The 21116-nt window shown below is 30.4% G+C and overlaps 2 protein-coding genes across 2 annotated transcripts; one reads left to right on the top strand and one right to left on the bottom strand.

Annotated features, from left to right (window-relative positions):
- The first annotated feature begins 11816 nt into the window (after positions 1-11816).
- On the top strand, positions 11817-15120 carry LOC145034534 (serine/threonine-protein kinase SAPK3-like). The gene is made up of 9 exons (XM_078982971.1): positions 11817-12095; positions 13014-13088; positions 13227-13328; positions 13437-13490; positions 13578-13670; positions 13763-13855; positions 13939-14043; positions 14514-14612; positions 14699-15120. Exons 1-9 carry the CDS (start codon positions 11973-11975, stop codon positions 14981-14983), a joined length of 1029 nt encoding a protein of 342 aa, XP_078839097.1. The 5' UTR covers positions 11817-11972; the 3' UTR covers positions 14984-15120.
- Positions 15121-19115: 3995 nt separating this feature from the next.
- On the bottom strand, positions 19116-20891 carry LOC145034533 (small ribosomal subunit protein eS1). The gene is made up of 7 exons (XM_078982970.1): positions 20749-20891; positions 20610-20657; positions 20405-20510; positions 20068-20205; positions 19787-19972; positions 19509-19709; positions 19116-19405 (listed from the first exon to the last, which is right to left on the bottom strand). Exons 1-7 carry the CDS (start codon positions 20757-20759, stop codon positions 19313-19315), a joined length of 783 nt encoding a protein of 260 aa, XP_078839096.1. The 5' UTR covers positions 20760-20891; the 3' UTR covers positions 19116-19312.
- Positions 20892-21116: the final 225 nt, after the last annotated feature.

The raw sequence follows: 21116 nt of genomic DNA, 5'->3' as shown, positions 1-21116 counted from the left end.
GTGCATTCGTTTCCCATTTCCGCCGTTACGTTGGAGCCTTTTGCGGCAAAAATAAATGATTGGCTGAGAATGATTCCCCCATTCTCAACATTTTTTTTTTCTCAATTGAACCCTCCCATATATATATATATATATATATATATATATATATATATATATATATATATATATATATATATATATATATATATATATATATATATATATATATATATATATATATATATATATATATATATATATATATATATATATATATATATATATATATATATATATATATGGTTAGGTTCATTTGAGACCACTTATATTTTGTGAGACCGTGAGACGCATTTTTTTATTATTTTTTATTTTTTTTAGTTAATTCATGTTCCGAAAATAATATTTAAAAAAAGAATTTTTTGATTTTTCCATTTATTTTGCATTTTAAAATTATTTTTAGAATATGTACAGTGTAATATTCTATTTAGAATATTTCATGTATTTTTCAAAAAAAATAGAATTTTTTTAATTTTTTTTTACTTTTTTAGTTAATTCAAGTTCCGAAAATAATATTTAAAAAAAGAATTTTTAGATTTTTTCATTTATTTTGCATTTTAAAATTATTTTTTAGAATATGTCAGTGTAATATTCTATTTAGAATATTTCACGTATTTTTCAAAAAAAAAAAAACGGAATTTTTTTATTTTTTTTTTATATTTTTTTAGTTAATTCAAGTTCCAAAAATAATATTTAAAAAAAGAATTTTTGGATTTTTCCATTTATTTTGCATTTTAAAATTATTTTTAGATTTGGTCTCACGGTCTCAAATAATTAGAATGGTCTCAAATGAACCTGAACCTATATATATATATATATATATATATATATTCGGTGCGGTTCGGTTTTTTACGGTTTTTGCAAAACTAGAAACCGCACCGCACCATACATTTTCGGTTTTTGCAAAACTAAAAACCGCACCGTCGGTTTTTATTTCGATTTTGGTTTTCGATTTCGGTTTATACGGTTTTTTCGGTTTGCGGTTCAATTTTTGCTCACCCCTACCCATAATCATAATACATATTCTACTAAAAAAATGGGTTTTAAAATATCGTTTCTAAGTTAGTGTTGTACACTATTTTTAGAAGGCACATTTATTTTGTGGACATTCTCAATTCTAAAAGTAGCACATGGTGGGCTTATTTCTCATGGTGGGCCTCGAAAGAACTCCACTACCATTGAATAATTTGCCTCTTTAGATTCATACCTGATGGATTTTAATCATTATTCCCTTCTTCAAAATTAAACCATTAAATCTTCTATTGCTCTCGCCGATCACTACTTCATTCCCACGTATTCCACTTTGTGCATCTAATTTGCCTTTTTTTTTAATCGAAAACTTATTTTATTAAAAATCTTAATTTTTGTTGATGAAACTATATATAAAATACACCTTTATTATTTAAAAAATTTATGTATTTCAAGGTAATAGAAAAAACAAATAAAGATGTAGGGTTGTCTGATCGTTGGAAAAAGCGAAGAGGAGTTAGTTACCAACATAAAAAATCATTAACATAGAAATTCTTTTTGTTTATTTAATAAAATAACATATATCAACATAAAGGATAAATTTGTTATTTGTCGCATATACAATCCAAATAAGATGATACGTTTATAATCCAAACAGATATTTACAAATGGGTAGATTTTCATTCCAATCCATAACTTACCAGAAAAACTACAATCGAATAAAACTTCATCTAATTTAAAATACTTCAAAATCCAAATCATATAAGAAATTTTAAATCCTGTAATCCAATGATCCAAACCATCCTTTCATTCTCGCAATACTTATTATGATCGTATAATCATAATTATATACATATATTTTTTTTAAATATTATTTAATTATACATATTTACATATCTTTACAAAATTATTATATTATGTATGAAGAATTTATTTCCAATAAATATCTATCAAAATAATAATAATTTATAAAGAGACAATAATGCCTAATTTTAATATTGACATTTCAAATTATATTTAAATTATAGATTTAGATTCCTTTAAATTCCAATTCATATGAAAAATTCCCCTAATACTCTACCATTGATTGATGAATCATCTTGCTCATCCGTATGAACCATATGGAAAAAAGGAAGCAGTAGGGAGATGATTTGTACACAACAATGTTTCTTCATACATAATAATTGATGTTTTAAAATGTTGTATTGTATAACTATATAATACATAAATTGTTGTGTATGACAAAAAATTATTGTGTACAAATCACTTCCCGAAGCATAATAACTATTTTGTGGGAAAATGTCTTACTTTCCTATTGTAAACTACCATATTTTAAATACGTGGAAAATATGGTACTTGAAATGTTTTTATTAATTTTAATGGTTTCTCCTTTTTTAAAATTGACAATGACTTGGTATATGCCATGTTCTTGAGAAAGACGTGTGGGTAATTAAAGAGACTTAGACTATGTTTGGCGTACTAGCTGAAAAGCTGGTTGTTAGTTGAAAAGCTAGTTAATAGCTGAAAAGCTAGCTGTTGAATAAAAAGCTAGCTAATAAAAAATAACGTTTGGTAAAACTAGCTGAAATATATAAAATTACATAAAAGGACATGTAAGAATATGTGTTTCTATAATTAATTAAGGGGTGTATTTGGAAAATTTTAAAAAAGCTCCTAAAAAGCTAGTCTAAGTAGTTTTTCAAAAAGCTAGCTTATAAGCTACTTTTTGGTTTACCAAACACGACAACATAAAAAAGCTCGAAAAATAAGCTAGCTTATCAGCTAGCTATGGCGCGCCAAACACAGCCTTAACTTTCATATAGAGATACCATATATAAAATGGTTTTTTTTTAAACGCTTTTATTAGTTTTTATGGTTTTTCTTATTTAAAATTGAAAATGTCTTGATTATATGTCATGTTCTTGAGAATGACCAATGAATAATTAAAAACACTCTAGTTTTCATATGGAAATAGGACCATATATGTTCCTTAAAATGCCCAAACATGATTATGTTATGGTATTGGTTAACATATACGGCATCTCAATTACAACTTTTCAATAAAGAAGACATAAAGCCTCACCGAAAGAAAATTTGGCAAACCATTTCATCATCTTTGTACGTAAAATATGAACAAAATCAATGTCATTAAAATAAAAATTCTGGAAATAAACTCCACGAGCAAAAATTAAAATAAATATTACTTTGTGATTTGTGGAACATCATAACAAAATCAATGATGACAACCGTCTTTCTTACAACATTAGCACACAAATCTTCTCAACCACCGGAGCCAAACTCACCAAATGTGTCGTATTTGATTTTACTAGTTTGTGAAGGAGTGTGGTGTCGACTTATAGCTATCATATTTTGTTGTGTTGATGGTGGTCAAAGTAGGGGGGTTAACTGTCGAAAATAAGAAATTTCCTTTTATAGCATTTTTTTAATGTGTTCGTTTACCCTATCATATTGTCACACCAATCAAATTGAAAACATGTAAATTTGAATCACGTAATTGGATTTAGACATGTATTTCTTTTTATATTCCAAAATTTGGCGAAGTATAAAATATATGATACCGAGATTTGATGAATAGGACCTGCTTTTTTTTAACCAACATCATGTTTGATCGTTTTTATCTTTCAATATTGTTTTTTTTTTTCTATTGTTTAACAATAGAATATATATTTTTTTGTGTTTGTGTTAATTTATGTTGAGTTTAGGGTTCTTTATGGATGAAGCTAAAGGTAGATGGAATATAACATCCAAAAACAAACGGTCTACGCGGACGAAATGTACTATAAATGATATTTATAAAATTAAAAAAAGGTTGAAAGTGTTCACAAGACATTATTAGTACCAAACGTGTCCTATTCGTACCAAACATTATTAGTTTCCTTAAATAATTAGATAACTAAAATCATAATCTATTTTATTAAAATCTGACTTTATATCTCAAATTTAAACTTTATATCTCGGTATTATCTTTTAATTATCAAAAATTAACAGAAGTCTCATATTGATAGATATGATTATTGATATTTTTTTTTTTTTGTAAGCAAAGTGTGTAGCGTGGGTAGTTATTCTATGAGAAAGAAAGACATTAAATCATTGGATGATTACAACTTATTCTATTCTTTCTAGAGATCGTTTTCACACAAGGCCCCATGCCCACTACTACTAAATCTTATTAATCTCTTGAGATGTTCAAAACCTTCAACTTTTTACCACTATCCTTTGAATCCAAGTACAACTTACCTATATTTTATTAATGCTAATACTCGTGCTTTAACCATAAAAATATTTATTAGATTAAAAGAATATAAGAAATTTTTACAAAAGTTGGTCTTAATTTAAGTTTGTGTTTCAAAGTAATTTATTATAGCACAAATTTTTAACTTGTATTTTAAAGAGAATTGTTTCTAACCTAAAAGCTACTTTCAAATAATATTCAGAGCATTTAACTATTAGTTTTTACTTTTTACTTAATTTTATAAATCTAAAATTTAACTTGAATATTTTTCCAGGGTTAAAAACTACAATTAGTTTGAGTTGTTTTATTTGTTTCAAGATTTTTATATGTATTAAACATATTTTAATTTCTTCTATCGTTTTGAATGTTTCAAAAGTGACTATATTGGAATTCCTAATCATAAACTCTAGTAACTATAGGACTGTACTCATATATAAATAACTTGGAATAATTAAACAGGTCCACACCACGGGGAGTAAGGCTTCGGGCCGAACGATTCTCAAGCTACTCCAAACACTTATCCCTCTGAAATCGACATTTAGGTTTTCTTCACTTCGTTTCAAGTCTGATTATTTATTTGGTTTACCAAATTTCTAGTCCATGTACACTACTTTTGTTATTTTAATCATAATTGAGTTGGAAAAAAAGACTATCACGAAGTTAAGTTTCATGCTTGAGACTTTCATAAAATAATATTTGCACACATTAAACAAATATTTCCGATAAAATGATTAGAACGTGTATGAAAATTTGATTAAAAGTTAAACGATGAATAGCATAATCGTTCAAGATTTGGTCATCTAGGTTTGGCATATGATGATAGATAATCCTTTTTGTATATTCATTACGACCAACTTCAAATTCTTAAGTATAACCAAAATATTGTGAACATGATTGATGATTTTTTTAAATATATATATGGAAAAAGTAGAAATATAAAGTTATACATGGCTATTTATAATAATAAGTGATTTGTAGGGTACATAATTTGAAAACCATCTTAAATTACATTACAACAATACAACAACACAATCACATTGAAATGAAGTAAGGAAAATAGTCATCGACAATTATGTCTCCATAATAAGACGATTGCACGAGTGCAACAATGAATCATTTACAAATTACAACATTTTGATTAATTTGATCGAAATATTATAAGAGTTGGGTGCTTTTTTGAACTCTATGTATGTGTGTATAGTGTAGAATTATATCAAAATATAAGTGACTATAATTCTTATAAAATAAACATTATTAAAATAAGTAAATGGTGTTTGCTTATGCCTTATGGCATAGTGGGCCTCATGATGATGGAGTCAAATGACGAGCTAATAGTGATAATGATATTGCAATGACCACGTAATGTTATATAAAATATTTTAATTCCGAAATTAATATAATAAATGTTAAATATCCATACCGACTTGAGATTAATATTGATAATGATATTAAAACCATTAAAAATTCCAGAAATACATTAGTAATTCAAATTTGTTATTTAATATGAAATGATACAACCGACTAAAGGGAATAATTATTTAAAATATAAATCTAGGAGCGCCAATTTGTTTTTACATTTTTATTTTATAATTATATATCTTATTTGTCATCACATCACACATAGATCACAATTTGTTTATTTGGATGAAGGCTAAACATTTTGATTTTGATGTGAAAAGTAAACTAAAAAATAATAATAAAATAGCGTTTGATGATGACAACTAATGTATATAATTGTCAATATATTTTTCTTATTCTAACTTTTCACTTTCCTTTAAATAATTGCTGTTTAAATTACACCTCCTCGTTGGTTTTCAACTAACGGTTTATAGGATATTTCTTTTGTTCCTGTTCATCTTTACCTTTATGTTGGTTTACTCTGGGAATTGTATTTGAGATTTTTGATTTACAAACATGCGTTATGTGTAATACATTTTCATGATTTTACTAATGAATGCAACCTATTTTTTTAAGGACTTTACGTAAAAATAATTAATTTTTCTACCTTTTTATGTAAATTTTAGTAAAATGATAAGTTTGTTACACTCGAATGTTTAAGTTGTTTAGGGTGATAACTTGGTAAAAAAAAATTGAATAAAATATGAGAAATGGAAAACATGTAAATAGACAATAAAAACTTCATTTGAACATATACATCAATACATATGTCTAGAATGTCATATAAATGGTTTATCGGCCTTTCCTCTACTTTAGAGTGTCTACCATGTAAGTAGAGTGTGTACCTTCTCACATAACCTTCGACATAACACAACAAGCACATGTAAAATGGAGAAAACACGGATAAATTTAGTTGAATGCAACAACTAAATATGTGTATGGAAATGAAGTAGAAATATACCATGCATCATATTTTCGATGTAGATAAAGGAAATGTAACAAGCATCAAATAAACATGGAAAATGGTAAATACGATAAATCTTAAAGAAAAGGAACAAACATAAAAAATGAGGAACAAGGACATAAACTATATTGCTACCCTGATTCTAAGTCTCCACGTTTCCTATCAAGGGTTATGTTCGCAGTAAAGGTTCAAGTCTAACTTCATTTCCTTCTACGATGTCAACCATAGTCGTCTCCACCATCCTAGTTGTTGGGAAATTTAGGGTTTGTGGTGGAGATCTGGATACCAACTTGGATCGTGATATCACTTTCCGAACTGATATTTCTACCCTATGTCTGGGTTACAAGAAATTCAGCTTAGGATAATCCAAGTGGACACTTATGTTTCTAGGCACAAAAAACGTAAGCCAATATGCTAGAGGATTCTGTGAAAGTATGATGAAAAACGAGAAGATCGAAACCCTCTTCTGAAGAGGAAGAGCTGCTTATATATTAAACGAGATTAGGGTTTCATTAGGGTTGGGCCATCATTAGTTGCTTTGGAAGCAAGTAATGTTAATCTGGATTTAATGAGGATTTAGGGTTACTAAAACTAACGAGTTTTGTTAGTTTTACCATAATCACCCCAGCCAGGGGCTCTGCCGCTTGGACCCCGCTAGGGGTGCTGCACATTTGGAAACCCCGGACCCAAGGGGGCTGCCCCCGGACCCCCGACTAGGCGTCGAACCAACTTCTAATTCGATCTTATACATGCATGCACTCCACACAACCCTGTACATATATTAGAGTAAAAATTTTGAAGTACTTTAGCTCACATGTTAGTTCCAGTTACTTAAAATGACATGGTGACACTAAAATCACCAACACTAGTTGGGTCATCAGGAGCCTCTTTTAGACATGTACAAAGCACCATAACTTTTCTTCCTTTTAAGATCATTGCCATTCAAAACAAAATTCAAATTGCTCTATTCATGATTCTATCCAACAATGTTTTTCCACAACATCCTTGCTTTTGTAACTTTCATATTTCTCCTTATTCATTAGCTAACATTTCGAAACGTACACATAGTAGGTTGAATTGGTACGTTGTAGGATTTTATCTTTAGTATTAACGAGACTTTCTTATCATATATAACATTTGTGGTTACCCTTCACTTTAGCCAACTAGCCTTTATACTTGTAACGGTCCAAAAATACTAAGTAACAAATTTTGTTTTTAAATCAACCAAAACCATCAACCATTCATTTCAAAAACCAATAAAGTATGTCAATGTAGAAAATAGTTATCAGAGTACAATCCAAAAGCATAAAACGTTGAACACGGGTGGATGTTGTGCCATCATGTCGAGCTTTTCCCCTACTAGAAGTACCTGAAAAACATTTTAAACATAAACCATAAACAAAAAAGCTTAGTGAGTTTCCCAAAATACCACATGCCATACATACAACGGACCTCGCCCGACATCGACCCCACCCGGTACAGGTCTGTTAGTAACATGCGATGGGCCTTGCCCATCACATTCATCAAGCCCCGCCCAGCATTTCGCATCCTTTAAATAGTGCACAAGTCTTATTAGGGTTTTGCATCTGGGTCGGGTACGCCCGTCGTAACTATGGGTACGCCCAGCGTACCTTAGCGACTCTGCATCCAAAATAAGCGCATGAGTACGCGCAGCGTACCCCTTTGGTACGCCCAACGTACTCACTTGCAAGGCTTTTTCCACTCAAGGACCAATCAGGACCAATTGACAAAAGAATAAGGGTGGAATAAATGTACCTGAATCTCGGGGTGTTACAATTCTCCCCCACTACAACCAGACTTCGACCCCGAAGTCTCATTCCACGAACAACTCTGGATGTTGCCCTCACATCTCCGACTCTAACTCCCAAGTCATCTCGGACCCCCTCCGATGTTGCCACTGAACCAGAACCAGAGGCACCTCTTTGTTTCTCAGAACCTTGATCTTCCGATCCAATATTGTGATCGTCTTCTCAGCATAATTCAGACTCGCGTCCACCTGGATATCCTCTAATGGTACCACTGCCGACTTGTCGGCTATACACTTCCTCAGCTGCGACACGTGGAAGGTATCATGAATCTGGTCCAACTCCGCAGGCAACTCCAAGCGATACACTACCCTGCCCACCCTCGCGATCACTCTAAACGGCCCAATATATCGGGGTCCCAGCTTGCTCCTCTTCCTGAATCGGATCACTCCTTTCCAAGAAGACACCTTCAGGAGCACGAAGTCATCGACCTGGAACTCGAGTGCGGATCGTTGCCTATCTGCATAACTCTTCTAGCGACTCTGAACGGCCAATAACCTCTGTCTGACCTGTTGTATCTGCTCTTTCGTCTGAAGCACTATCTCTGTACTACCCATTACACGTTGCCCTAACTCGCCCCAACAAATGGGGGTCCGATACCTCCTTCCATACAACAGCCCAAAGGGTGGCATAGCAATGCTCGAGTGATGGTTGTTGTTATAGGAAAACTCAGCCAAGGGCAAATACGTGTCCTAACTCCCGCCGAAATCCAGTACACATGCCCGAAGCATTTCCTCGAGCGTCTGAATCGTCCGCTCGCTCTGCCCGTCGGTCTGCGGGTGGTATACGGTACTAAAATGCAGTCTCGTACCCAATTCCTCATGAAATTTCTTCCAAAATCTAGAAGTGAAACGCACATCTCGATCTGAGACAATCGAGATCGATACTCCATGTCGCGATACCACCTCCTTCACGTACAACTCTGCCAGCCTCTCCGTAGAAGAGCTCTCACTGATGGCAAGGAAATGAGCGTTGAACTAGTTCAGATTCATATTGTAAACCTGTTCAGATTCACATTGTGAACCTCCTCAGATTCACTGTGTGTATAATAATAAATCAGATTCACAATATGAATCTGAACTGATTGAAGCTTTTTCACATGATGAATGTTAGAATTTGAAATATTTACAGTTTAAATTCACAATGTGAATCTACACTGATCGATGTTTTTTTTGTAAACCTTCTCAGATTCACAGTGTGGATAATAGTAATTCAGATTCACAATGTGAATCTGAACTGTTCGAGATTTTTCATATTGTGAATGTTAAAAATTGAAATATTTACAGTTTAGATTCACAGTGTGAATCTACACTGTTCGAGGTTTTTTTTTAATCGGTGTTGATGTTTATTAATAGAGTACAAAAAATTAATATTTTTGGTATAATTAGTTTTTTTTTTTATAAAAATAAAAAGCTTAAATATTGAAAAAAAAAAAAAGAATAAGAAAACTAAGTGGGTTTTTTTTCAAAAAAAAAATCGTTTTTTATATATCATCATGGATCTCTATGGAAAAATGATGAAAAATCGTGAACAACGGTATATTCGGATTTTTTTTCGATAAAAACCTTGGCCTAAAGAAAATTTTAAATGAAAAAAAAGGAAGTGAGTTTTTTTATAATCCAGTACATGTGCGTCAATTATAAAAATTTACAACCCTTTCATTTGTCGTTGATCGCTTTAAATTTCGACGCTTTGGATTGGTTCCTTGAATAATAATGGTTATCTGTTGAACGTGTATATATATATATATATATATATATATATATATATATATATATATATATATATATATATATATATATATATATATGGGCTTAGGGAATATGTGGCTGTCATGTACCTAAGCTTATATATAGAACCCTCTAAACAATGTAGTTTTGATCAATTTATATCCAAACTAATCATGATATCTCTTTTACTATTCTTCATTAATCATGTGACTTACTAAATCGATCAAATTTATGTTCTTTTTCTTTATTGTGTTTAAGAACTTAAAGCATTAAAAGTCGTGACCATTTCATCAACCCTACTAAATTCTAAATAAAAACTAATAGAATAAGAGATAAAAGAAGAACATGTCATAATTCAATCAAGCTTTTCACAAAATCATTGGATATATTTTTTCAATTGAAATACAAAACGCTTGAGTTATAATCGTTAAAAACTATTGGTTTTTTATTTTCTTTATAAACTCAATAATCATTTGCAATAAAAATATATATAATTGATCTTTTTCATACCATAATTGAACTTAATTCAATGGTATTCTATTAAAACAAAACTAAGATAAAATGAAATTAGATTTGTTTTGTTTAAAATTACGTCGTTTAAAAGGTTCTATACTTAAGCTTAGGTACATAACAGTCACATATTCACTTTTACATACATACATACATACATACATACATATATATATATATATATATATATATATATATATATATAGAGAGAGAGAGAGAGAGAGAGAGAAAAGTGAATATACCATTGAGTATATATAAGCTTACGTACTCAAACACACCATAATACATCGTTTTGTTTGATATATTCATTATAATTTTGTTAAACTTCAACCCTAACTTGATTTGCTTTCAAGATATTCGAAATTTCACTATTATCATTCTCTTACATCACATATTTTTGCCGAACACCTACTACACTATATATATTGTAATTGAAAATGAAAATTATATAAGAGGAAGATAAATATGTAAATTATAGAAATATTGGAAGTAAATCAAGTTAGAAGTTAAATTATAAGAACATTGGACAATTAGAATGTATTATAGGATACAAAACGAGGTACTATGGTGAGTTTGTGTACTTAAACTTATAAACTTAAGGGTATATTCACTTTTCCCATATATATATATATATATATATATATATATATATATATATATATATATATATATATATATATATATATATATATATATATATATATAGTCAAACTTGCTAAATAGCGTAGACAAAAAAATATCCTTGATTGAAACTTTAATGTTGTAGAAATGATAAATTTTGAGGGGCCAAAATAAGATGAGGCAAGTGATATTGGACCAAATGAGCATTTTAAAGCGTAAATTTCTAATAATTTAAGGACTAAATTTATAATTTACTCTTTATAATCATGAAAAATTAAAGCAACTGTAAAATAAAATGCAATTGTCAACAATCAAATTGACATAGATTGTCTTATAAAATATCGGATGCTTAACAAAATCTTATTTAATCCTTGAAAACAAAACCCTCATTAGATCCTTTGAATTTGAGCTCGATTTCTAACTTCTAAGCTACTCTTTTAAAAAAATTCCACTAACATTGACCCTTTCTCTTTATAATACAACTCCAAAAACCCAGTCTCTATGTCTTGATTCATACAAATCGCCATCAACCTCTCCGAAAACTTTCCGATTCTTTCGTCTGGATTTTGTTTAAAATTTGACTCGTTTCTAGTGGGTTTTTAGTTCAAACGTTTGTGCTCTCACATTTTGGGGATTTTACTGAATAATTTTCTTCTGCTACAATGGAGGAGAAGTACGAACCATTGAAAGAGCTTGGTTCTGGGAATTTCGGAGTTGCAAGGCTGGTTAGAGATAAGAAGACTAAAGAGCTGTTTGCCGTCAAATACATTGAAAGAGGGAAAAAGGTATAAAGTTTAATTTCTTTATTTAATTTGTTGGATAGTTTCTAATTGTTTGATTTTTCACTTTTTTTATTGGAATTGCTTGATGGGTTTTGTTTGATTCTATATTTCAAGCTTCAGATCATTTTAACCCACCCTTTAATTCAGGTTTTTTTTTTCTTTTTTTTCTGAAAACGATGATCTGGAACAAATATATCTTGTGTTGTTTTTACAAGATTCGCATTGTGGAGTTAACGAGTTCAGATTTTGGTATTACCTCATAGAATTCAGTGAAGTTTGAAAAAAGATGGAATCTTTTTTATAGACTAGGGTTTGACCATCCTCAAGTCAACTTAATTTCAAGATTTTGGGTTTTCTTCCTTGAGCAAACTTTAGGGTTCTCATGATAAATGTTACTTCCGAAACATGGTATCCACATATTGCTTGCACAGTTTTTAAAAAAAAAATGACTTAAGAGGGCTTCTCAAGAATTTTCCGAATATGTTTGTTTCTTTTTTATTTGATCTTGCCAAACGACTTATTGGGTTAAGCCAAAAAAAATTGGTTTAATGTACCTTTTACATATTTGCTCTTCTTCTTTTTCCCTTCCAACTCCTGTCACGTCAAATTTGATAAATATTGTGAATTTTTTTAATGTATGGATAAAATGTTCATTTAGAGTAAAGAGTAAAGACCTCTTTTTCAATTTGAAAGCCCATTTTAGCAATTTCGTAACTTAGAGATGATCAAGTAAAAAACCTAGGGTAATTCTTGAATATGCGTAAAGATTGATTTTAAAGATCACATACACATTGGTAAGTGTAAACTTTTTTGTGTTTCATGCGATCGAACTTGAACTCCAACATTTGAATGTGTTTATCTCATGTATTTCCACTTCAATAGCAACTTATGACCACTAATTTAATTTCTTTTTTTTTTCAGATTGATGAAAATGTTCAAAGGGAAATCATTAATCACAGGTCATTAAGGCATCCCAACATCGTTAGGTTCAAGGAGGTAAATTTAAGTTTCATCTTTTAGTCCCCTTCTCTTACACACAGAACATAAAGCTCTATATCTTTCATCTGTGCAAAAAGACTTAAATGCCCTCTTAATGAACAAAAACGTGCAATTCTTGAAATCCCAATCATGCAGGTGTTATTAACTCGGACACATTTGGCTATAGTCATGGAATATGCAGCTGGTGGTGAACTTTTTAGTAAGATCACAAGTGCTGGAAGATTCAGTGAAGATGAGGTTTTCTTTTTTCTTTTTTTTTTTTTTACACATTTTAACTTCATTATCTTCATCTTATTATAAATTTCCACAAGCATTAAAGTTGGGAGATCTTTGTTTTTAATACAGGCTCGATTTTTCTTCCAACAACTTCTATCCGGAGTCAGCTACTGCCATTCCATGGTAAACCAAAAAAGATAATAACTTTAATTTCATGGTAAAAAAGAAAAAAAAGGTAAAATTAAAACGCTATATTTTCTTTAATTTCAGGAAATTTGTCATAGAGATCTGAAGCTAGAGAACACTCTCCTAGATGGGAGTCCATCCCCACGTCTCAAAATATGTGATTTTGGTTATTCAAAGGTTTAATGTTTTCAAAATATTATCTTTTAAAATAAAGTTTACGTTTTTATATGTTTTTTGGATTTTATATTTTATGGTTGTTTTTTGTGTAGTCTGGTTTATTGCACTCACAACCGAAATCGACTGTTGGAACACCAGCTTACATTGCCCCTGAGGTTCTATCTCGGAAAGAATATGATGGGAAGGTATTTTTGAATATAAATTTATTGTTCAATTAAAGTTTTCGATTTTTTATTATAATGAAATTGTGAATCTTGTTTGTTGTTAGATTGCAGATGTTTGGTCGTGTGGTGTGACTCTGTATGTTATGTTGGTTGGAGCTTACCCTTTTGAGGACCCTGAAGATCCTAGGAATTTTCGTAAAACCATTGGGGTGAGATTTTTTTTTCTTTGACTTTTCAGTCAAATCTAACACTTTTGGATTGCGAAATTGAAATGAATTTGTTCACAAATTCAAGAAATAACTACTTTGTCTTTGTTTTATGTCATATGTTCAAAAATATTATGTTATGTTTCCCGAAAATTTTCAAATGATTTAACTTGAATCTGATGCTTGAAGATTCATGCTTTTGACTTCCAAAAGTCAATTACTTGGTGAGGAATTGTAATCGCTTTGACTTTTCGGGTCAATTCTAACACTTTCAGGTTTCAAAAACGAAGTGAATTTGATCACGCGTTCAACAAATAACTTTGTGGCTTTGTTTTCTGTTTTAATCGCAAAACGTTTATGATACTTCTCCGAAAAGAATTCAGAAATTGAACTTTGGGGATTCATACATATGAGTTTCAAAAACTCGAACTCAATTTTTGTGATCTTAATTTGATTGTGTTAATTTTTTGCAGAGAATTGTGAGCGTTCAATACTCAATACCAGATTACGTGCGTGTTTCTGTTGATTGTAGACACCTTCTTTCTCATATCTTTGTAGCAAACCCCTCTAAGGTGCCCTCCTTTCTCATATCGTGTTTCTTTTCACTTAATGGACTTAATCTAATAAGTTTATGAATTGTTTTTTTTTTTTTTTGAAGAGAATCACGATAGCAGAAATCAAGAAACATCCATGGTTTGTGAAGAACATGCCTAAGGATCTGGTTGAAGGTGAAAAAACAAACTATGAGAATGCAAGCTTTGACCAATCACTGCAAAGTGTTGAAGAGGTCAACCGGATCATACAAGAGGCAAAGGTTCCCGGAGAAGGCTCCACCACCACGGATGGGCGGCCGGAGATTGGTGGATCCATGGATCCTGATGAGGATGACTTTGACTTGGAGAATGAGATTGATTACAGTGGAGATCATTCTGCTCAGATGTGAACATCTTTCTTCTTCTCTTTCTCACAAACATGTGTTTTCAAAATGTGCCAAGTTTGTGTCTCAGATTTTGGATATTTATATGTTATCACATATTAATATATGTAATGGGAAATAAAGTTTTGAGTTTCAAGACAGAATCCGAATTGCACTGGTTTTTTGGCATAATTTTTTGTTTGATTCCTGTTCAAATCTGTGTTTAGTTCATAGTTTTTCGAACAAGAGTACACTTGAGAATGAGAGAAAAAAATTGAAAGACAAATTTTAAATAGTTAGGTATTATGAAGTCTTTTTTTTTTTTTTTTTTTTAATGTAAATTAATTCTTTTATTTTTGCGTTACGTTAAACAAGATATAATTGATTCGGATATCTGAAAATTTTATCTTTTTTTGTCAATTTAATTAAGTAATTAAAAAGCTAAGCAACATTTACCAAGGAAGGATTCATTGTTTAATGTTTATGTCATAGGAGGTTGATAGTATTAACCATTATGTATTACGCAATATTCCTTTTTTATATAATGATAGTCATCAACGACCTATATATACAATTGTAGGGTGGTTAATCGTGACTAAAGTTGGCAAGTGGAGAACGAATATAATGAGTTGATCAATATTCAATAACTATCATTAAGTTATTACTTATTATTTTAACTCACAAAACAAATTTGCAAAAGATAATTTTAACCAATTTTTAAATAGCTCTCATGCAAACGTCAAATGTGTAAACTAAGGAGTGCAAACGAATCAAGCCGAGCTAACTAGTTCGGACTTGACTTGTTTAAATTTTTTTGGACGCAAGCTCGAGCCTTATGAGACCAGTTCGAGACTCGTTTAGCATAATACAAGCTAGGGCTTGGTTGCGGCTCCATTTGTATAGGTTGTACTTAATTCCCTAAATTAGCGTCTTTTTAAATATTTATTTATTTTAGCATACAAAAATAAAATTCAAAATTTTATATTATATATACAGGGGCGGAACACGAACAATAAGGGCTAGGGGGCCGAAACTAATATTTACAAAAAATTATATATATATATATATATATATATATATATATATATATATATTGAATTTATCATTGTAAATATATATCTAAAATAATAATTACTCCAACTTTATTGACTCAAATTTTATTACCCAATACCCATATATATGCACCACTTCTTTTATTTTTGTGTAGACTTTTTTTTATGTTATAGTTATTACCCCTATACATACATTTTATCATCCATGTTCATCACCAGTACCCTATATATCTATGATATACCTACTACATCTTTATTACCCGTATACATCCATCTACATCTGTGACTAAAGATTTATAATATAAATATATAAATGAGATACTTATCAGTATCTACAAACGAGAGATGGAGAGAGTAGTAAGAGACTCATAGTCTTAAGTGATATGAAGTTACACAAAGAGGAAATGTGTACCTGTGTTGTGGAGTTGGCTGAGAGGACAGCAGTGGTTGTCTGATGCCGGCGACTCGGGGAGGAGAGAGAATAAAGAGCCGATGGAGAAGAGTCGACTGAAGGTGAAAAGGGGAGATAGCAAGAAGTCTGGTGAGTTGTAACTTGCACGAGTGCGGAAGAACTAGTTATTGTTTCAAACCAAGGAAAAGCGATCCAACATCTTCTAGTTTCAGTGTGATCCAACAAGAAGCGGAGTCGATAGTATTTTTAGGGTTTATTGATTTGAAGATGTAAGTAAATAATTGATTTCATATAATTTTTATATGGTTAATTTGTAAGTCTCCAACTTTTTATGCGATTATTGTGTATATTTTCTACTTTCAAGTCAAATTAGTTTTCCTTGGATAAGTTTGATAATATATGGTTACTTTTGATTTTCTAAAAATCTTAAGTTTAATTACTGTATTCGGTAGAAAAAAGGTGAGGGGCCAATGTTTTGATTTCTTAGAATATTAACTTATATAATCACCATTCTATAGTTGTTGCAATTTAGTAGATAAAAAAGCAGGGGGGCCATGGCCTCCCCTAGCCCCTTCTATGTTCCGCCTCTGTATATATATAGGCTCGTTTAGACTCAATGCTAATCAGACTTAGTAACACAGGATCGAGCATTCGAGCTAGAGCTCGTTTAATAAACAAGCATAATCTTAAGCTTGAGCATGGTTTGGGTTCGTTTAAAATTGTTTTCGAGTCGAGCTTTTAATGAGTCGACCATTGAGTATCTCACAAGTAGTTTGACTCGTTTGCACCCTAGTATAATTAATCGATATCCTTAAATTATAGCTTAAGATCGAGCAACTATTCAAAATTTTGGATTATATTATTTTTGAATTTCTCTAAGTTGCAACTATGATTGTTTGCTATTTTGATAAAAGTGAATTGTTCACTTTAGATAGTAGTCATACGACTATATAACTAGGATATTCAAATTTGAGATTGCTTATTCGAAGTGTTTTTTGATTTATTATGGTTTAACAGCGGTAATTAGCATTTTAAAATTTTGCATATGAGAATATTAAAAACACTTAATAAATTAATTAATGAGTTTTTGATAAATAATTTTTTTCTAACGTATTGACTTAAACAAAGAAGTTTTGCTAAGTTACTTCCTCGTTATACTTGTATAAACATAATTTATTAAACATTAAAAAATAATTTATCATATTATTACGTATCAGATAAAATCAAACTCATAATATATATATATATATATATATATATATATATATATATATATATATATATATATATATATATATATATATATATATATATATAATTATAGTTTTGACATGATAAACATAAGCTAAAAAGCATTTAAAAAAACATAAGTTATTTAAATTAAACAAATCTCAAACACCCACTCATATTTTTGATGGTTTTGCGTCTAAAGTTGTCATGATAAGATCTTACATATGATTGTGCTTATTTTATAAGATATCATGATCAAAAAATCTTACAACAAACATAACAAAATTAAAACACCGGGTTATAATTTTAGAATCAAACCTATAAATCTAGCTATATAATAGAAAATGACAAATGATACATCAATATTATTTCATAATATAAAGTAAACTCAATCTAAATATCCAATAAAAAAAAACTCATTGAAAAGGTATAAATATCAGATACATTGGTTTCATAATATAAAGTAAACTCAATCTAAATATCCAATTAAAAAACTCATTGAAAAGGTATAAATATCAGATACATTGGTTTTTTACGACATTAGCGATCAATTTAAAATGTTAAAATGATTTTCTAGATTAAATAACACTTTAATAAAAAAGATAGAGTTAAATATAATTTTATTGATGATTTTTTTGTATTATTAATAATATAGTATTGATAATGATCATGCCTACAATCTTATAATCTTATATTGATTTTGTCCATAAAACTAATATTATATCGACATTTTTATATGATATGATCACGTTTTTATCATCAGTTTTAATCAAAACTGGATTAAAATTTTGAATTTCAATTTGGTTTTGCCTGTGAAATCAAAACGAGAATTGTCCTAAAAAAACAAATAACAAGTTTTCAAAATTAAATATATTTTTACTATGTAAAAAGTGAATAGAATGATGATAAATACATAAGCTTAGATATTAAACCCAATAAATTATATATTTTTGTATGAAAATCAATTTCTTTAATCAAAATCATGTATTCTAAAACATAATGTATCCTAAAAATTCTCTAATTTCTTCAATGAAAGAGAAGAATTAATCAGATTCAAAAATCAACGAAGAAATCTTAGGTATGATTGAAGAAATTAGAGATTTTTTTTTACGATGACTAATGTTTTAGGATACATGATTTTGATACTTATAAAAAAAAACAAAACAAAAAAAAAGTTACTCAATGTATGTTCATGCTATATATTTGTTTTTAAGGGAAGTCTTGTTATGGAATCATTATTTGGTTCTGATAAAATTTCAATTTTGTTCAAACTATTAGAATTTCGAATCCATGTTTATAAAATCGGAAATCAATTTGTTCACTCGATCATCATTCAAGTTTCCAAGAGATGGAAAATTGATATATCGCCATAATTCATGATTGGATTTTATTATTTCAAAACATGATTGCTATAATTGAAAGAAATGAAAGCACCGAATTAATATTCTTTTCTGCTTTTAATCCCTAAAACAAGAAGTTGAATCAGCATATATAACAGCTTTAAAAGATGCATAAATCCTCTTCCAAAGACATTACTACAAAAATTCAACATCAATCTAAAGCAAAAACTCATCAATAATCAAAAAAACAAAACCATGATTTCATGTCTATGACTTAAAGAAACATAAAAGGGAAAAACCAAGAAACTATATAACTCCCCATTCAAGCACCAATTACTTCAGTTGCTTCTGGCTCTGCTTCATCTGCAGGCCTTTCCACTTTAACACCTACATCTTCTGCATAATCACCATGAACCTAGACACACAAGAATAGTTGCAATTTTATAAATAAACCTATAAACTAATGTGTTTTTAATAATGTATAACTGTAAAGCCTGAGATTGAAGACGACAGCATACCTCCATCAATTTTCCAAGGTCAAACTTTGGTGCTTTCAAGATCTTGACTTTGCGAATGAAGACATTCTGTAAAGGGTAGATGCTGGATGTAGCCTTCTCAATCTCTCTTCCAATTGACTCAGGAATGAACTTCTGCACAAGCTCTTTTAGGTCACAAGATTGTGCCTGATTTACCATTATCTCCCTCATTTTGCGACGAATCTAACACAACCCAATAGACAAAAGTGTCATTCATCATATAAAAAATGGGTCAAAGTGACAATAGGATAGATTTTCACCTGTTTAATCTGACTAGATTGTGCATAGCATGTCCTTTTCACTTGATTAGCACGTTTCTTGGTGAAGCCAATGCAGAACATCCTTAGAGTGTAGCTGTCTGTGGTTTTCACATCCACATGGGCTTCAATCAAAGATTGCCATTTTTTCACAAGGGATCTCAATTTGTCTGTTGTGAAGTCCATGCCCTAAAAAGAAATCAAAAGTTAAAAAATGAATATGAATGATTGGATTGTATATAGTTAGAAGATGGAAATAGATATTCATGTGTTGTGTTGTGTACCCAGAAGTTAGTCAAAACATTCTTTCCTTGAACATCTTCAGCTCTCAAACGGATCTTTCTGTGGGCATGATCCTCATCGTTTTGGAGATCGGCCAAAGATATATCGAAGATACGGTGTTTCAGACCATCTGAAGCAATCTGATAAAAAAGAATATATTACTATCAGTTCTTAATACCTAAACCCATCTAGCAGATTTATGATGGTATGCATAAATCTTGGAACGTCAAGAACGATCGAATTCATACGAATCGAGTTTTTAATATCAAACTTGAACTTAATGATATCAATTTACCAGTAACTTAGAATGATAACAAAAATTAAATGTGAAGTAACTACCTTTGTACCCTGGGTACGTGAGACAATGGTTTTGCCAACACTTCTAGTGTTGAACACCGATGGCGCTTTGATATCATACCAATCCTTCTTCGAAAAAGGATCGGCCCTGTTGAATATGCATATTTAAAATATTAGAATCCTGAAATTATTTACGAAAACAATGGAACGATGGTCATTAGGAAGTAGAAAAGAAAAATAAACTAACGCTTTCTTCTTGCCACCCTTCTTCCCCTTGGAAATACGCTTGTTCTTTCTGCAAAATATTAAAATTTGAGCAAAAGCATTAACATATGAGCCATCGTAGAATGCGTACAGAAAGAAAATGGAAGGAGATGCGATATTACCCAACCGCCATTGTTGTATAGTGAGTGCCGAGCGAATGAAGAGAACGAAGGGGAAGATTTAAGGCTGCGCAGCAGAAGAACGCAAACCCTACTGCTTTAATCCACGCAAAACCCTAAATTTTGGCGAGAGTAATATGTTTTATTTTTTCCCCTTACGTTTTAAATTTCGTCTTTGAAGGATAGATGTTTTATGTTTACCTTTGGGAAATTTCACTTACCCCCCTTTGACTTTTGTATTATTTTTAGAGCAGCTTATAAAATTTATTCTTTCTGTTGTACCAAAAATATGCAGGTTCATTTCAAGTAGTTTTATTTTTTCTTATCCTGCCTTAAGTTGAAGTGTTTTTTTTACGGAGATACTCTTAACT

The sequence above is a fragment of the Lactuca saligna genome, chromosome 3 (assembly GCF_052625555.1).
Source record: "Lactuca saligna cultivar CGN05327 chromosome 3, ASM5262555v1, whole genome shotgun sequence".
In the NCBI taxonomy this organism is placed as follows: domain Eukaryota; kingdom Viridiplantae; phylum Streptophyta; class Magnoliopsida; order Asterales; family Asteraceae; genus Lactuca; species Lactuca saligna.
This window is presented reverse-complemented; position numbering and strand designations above follow the sequence as displayed.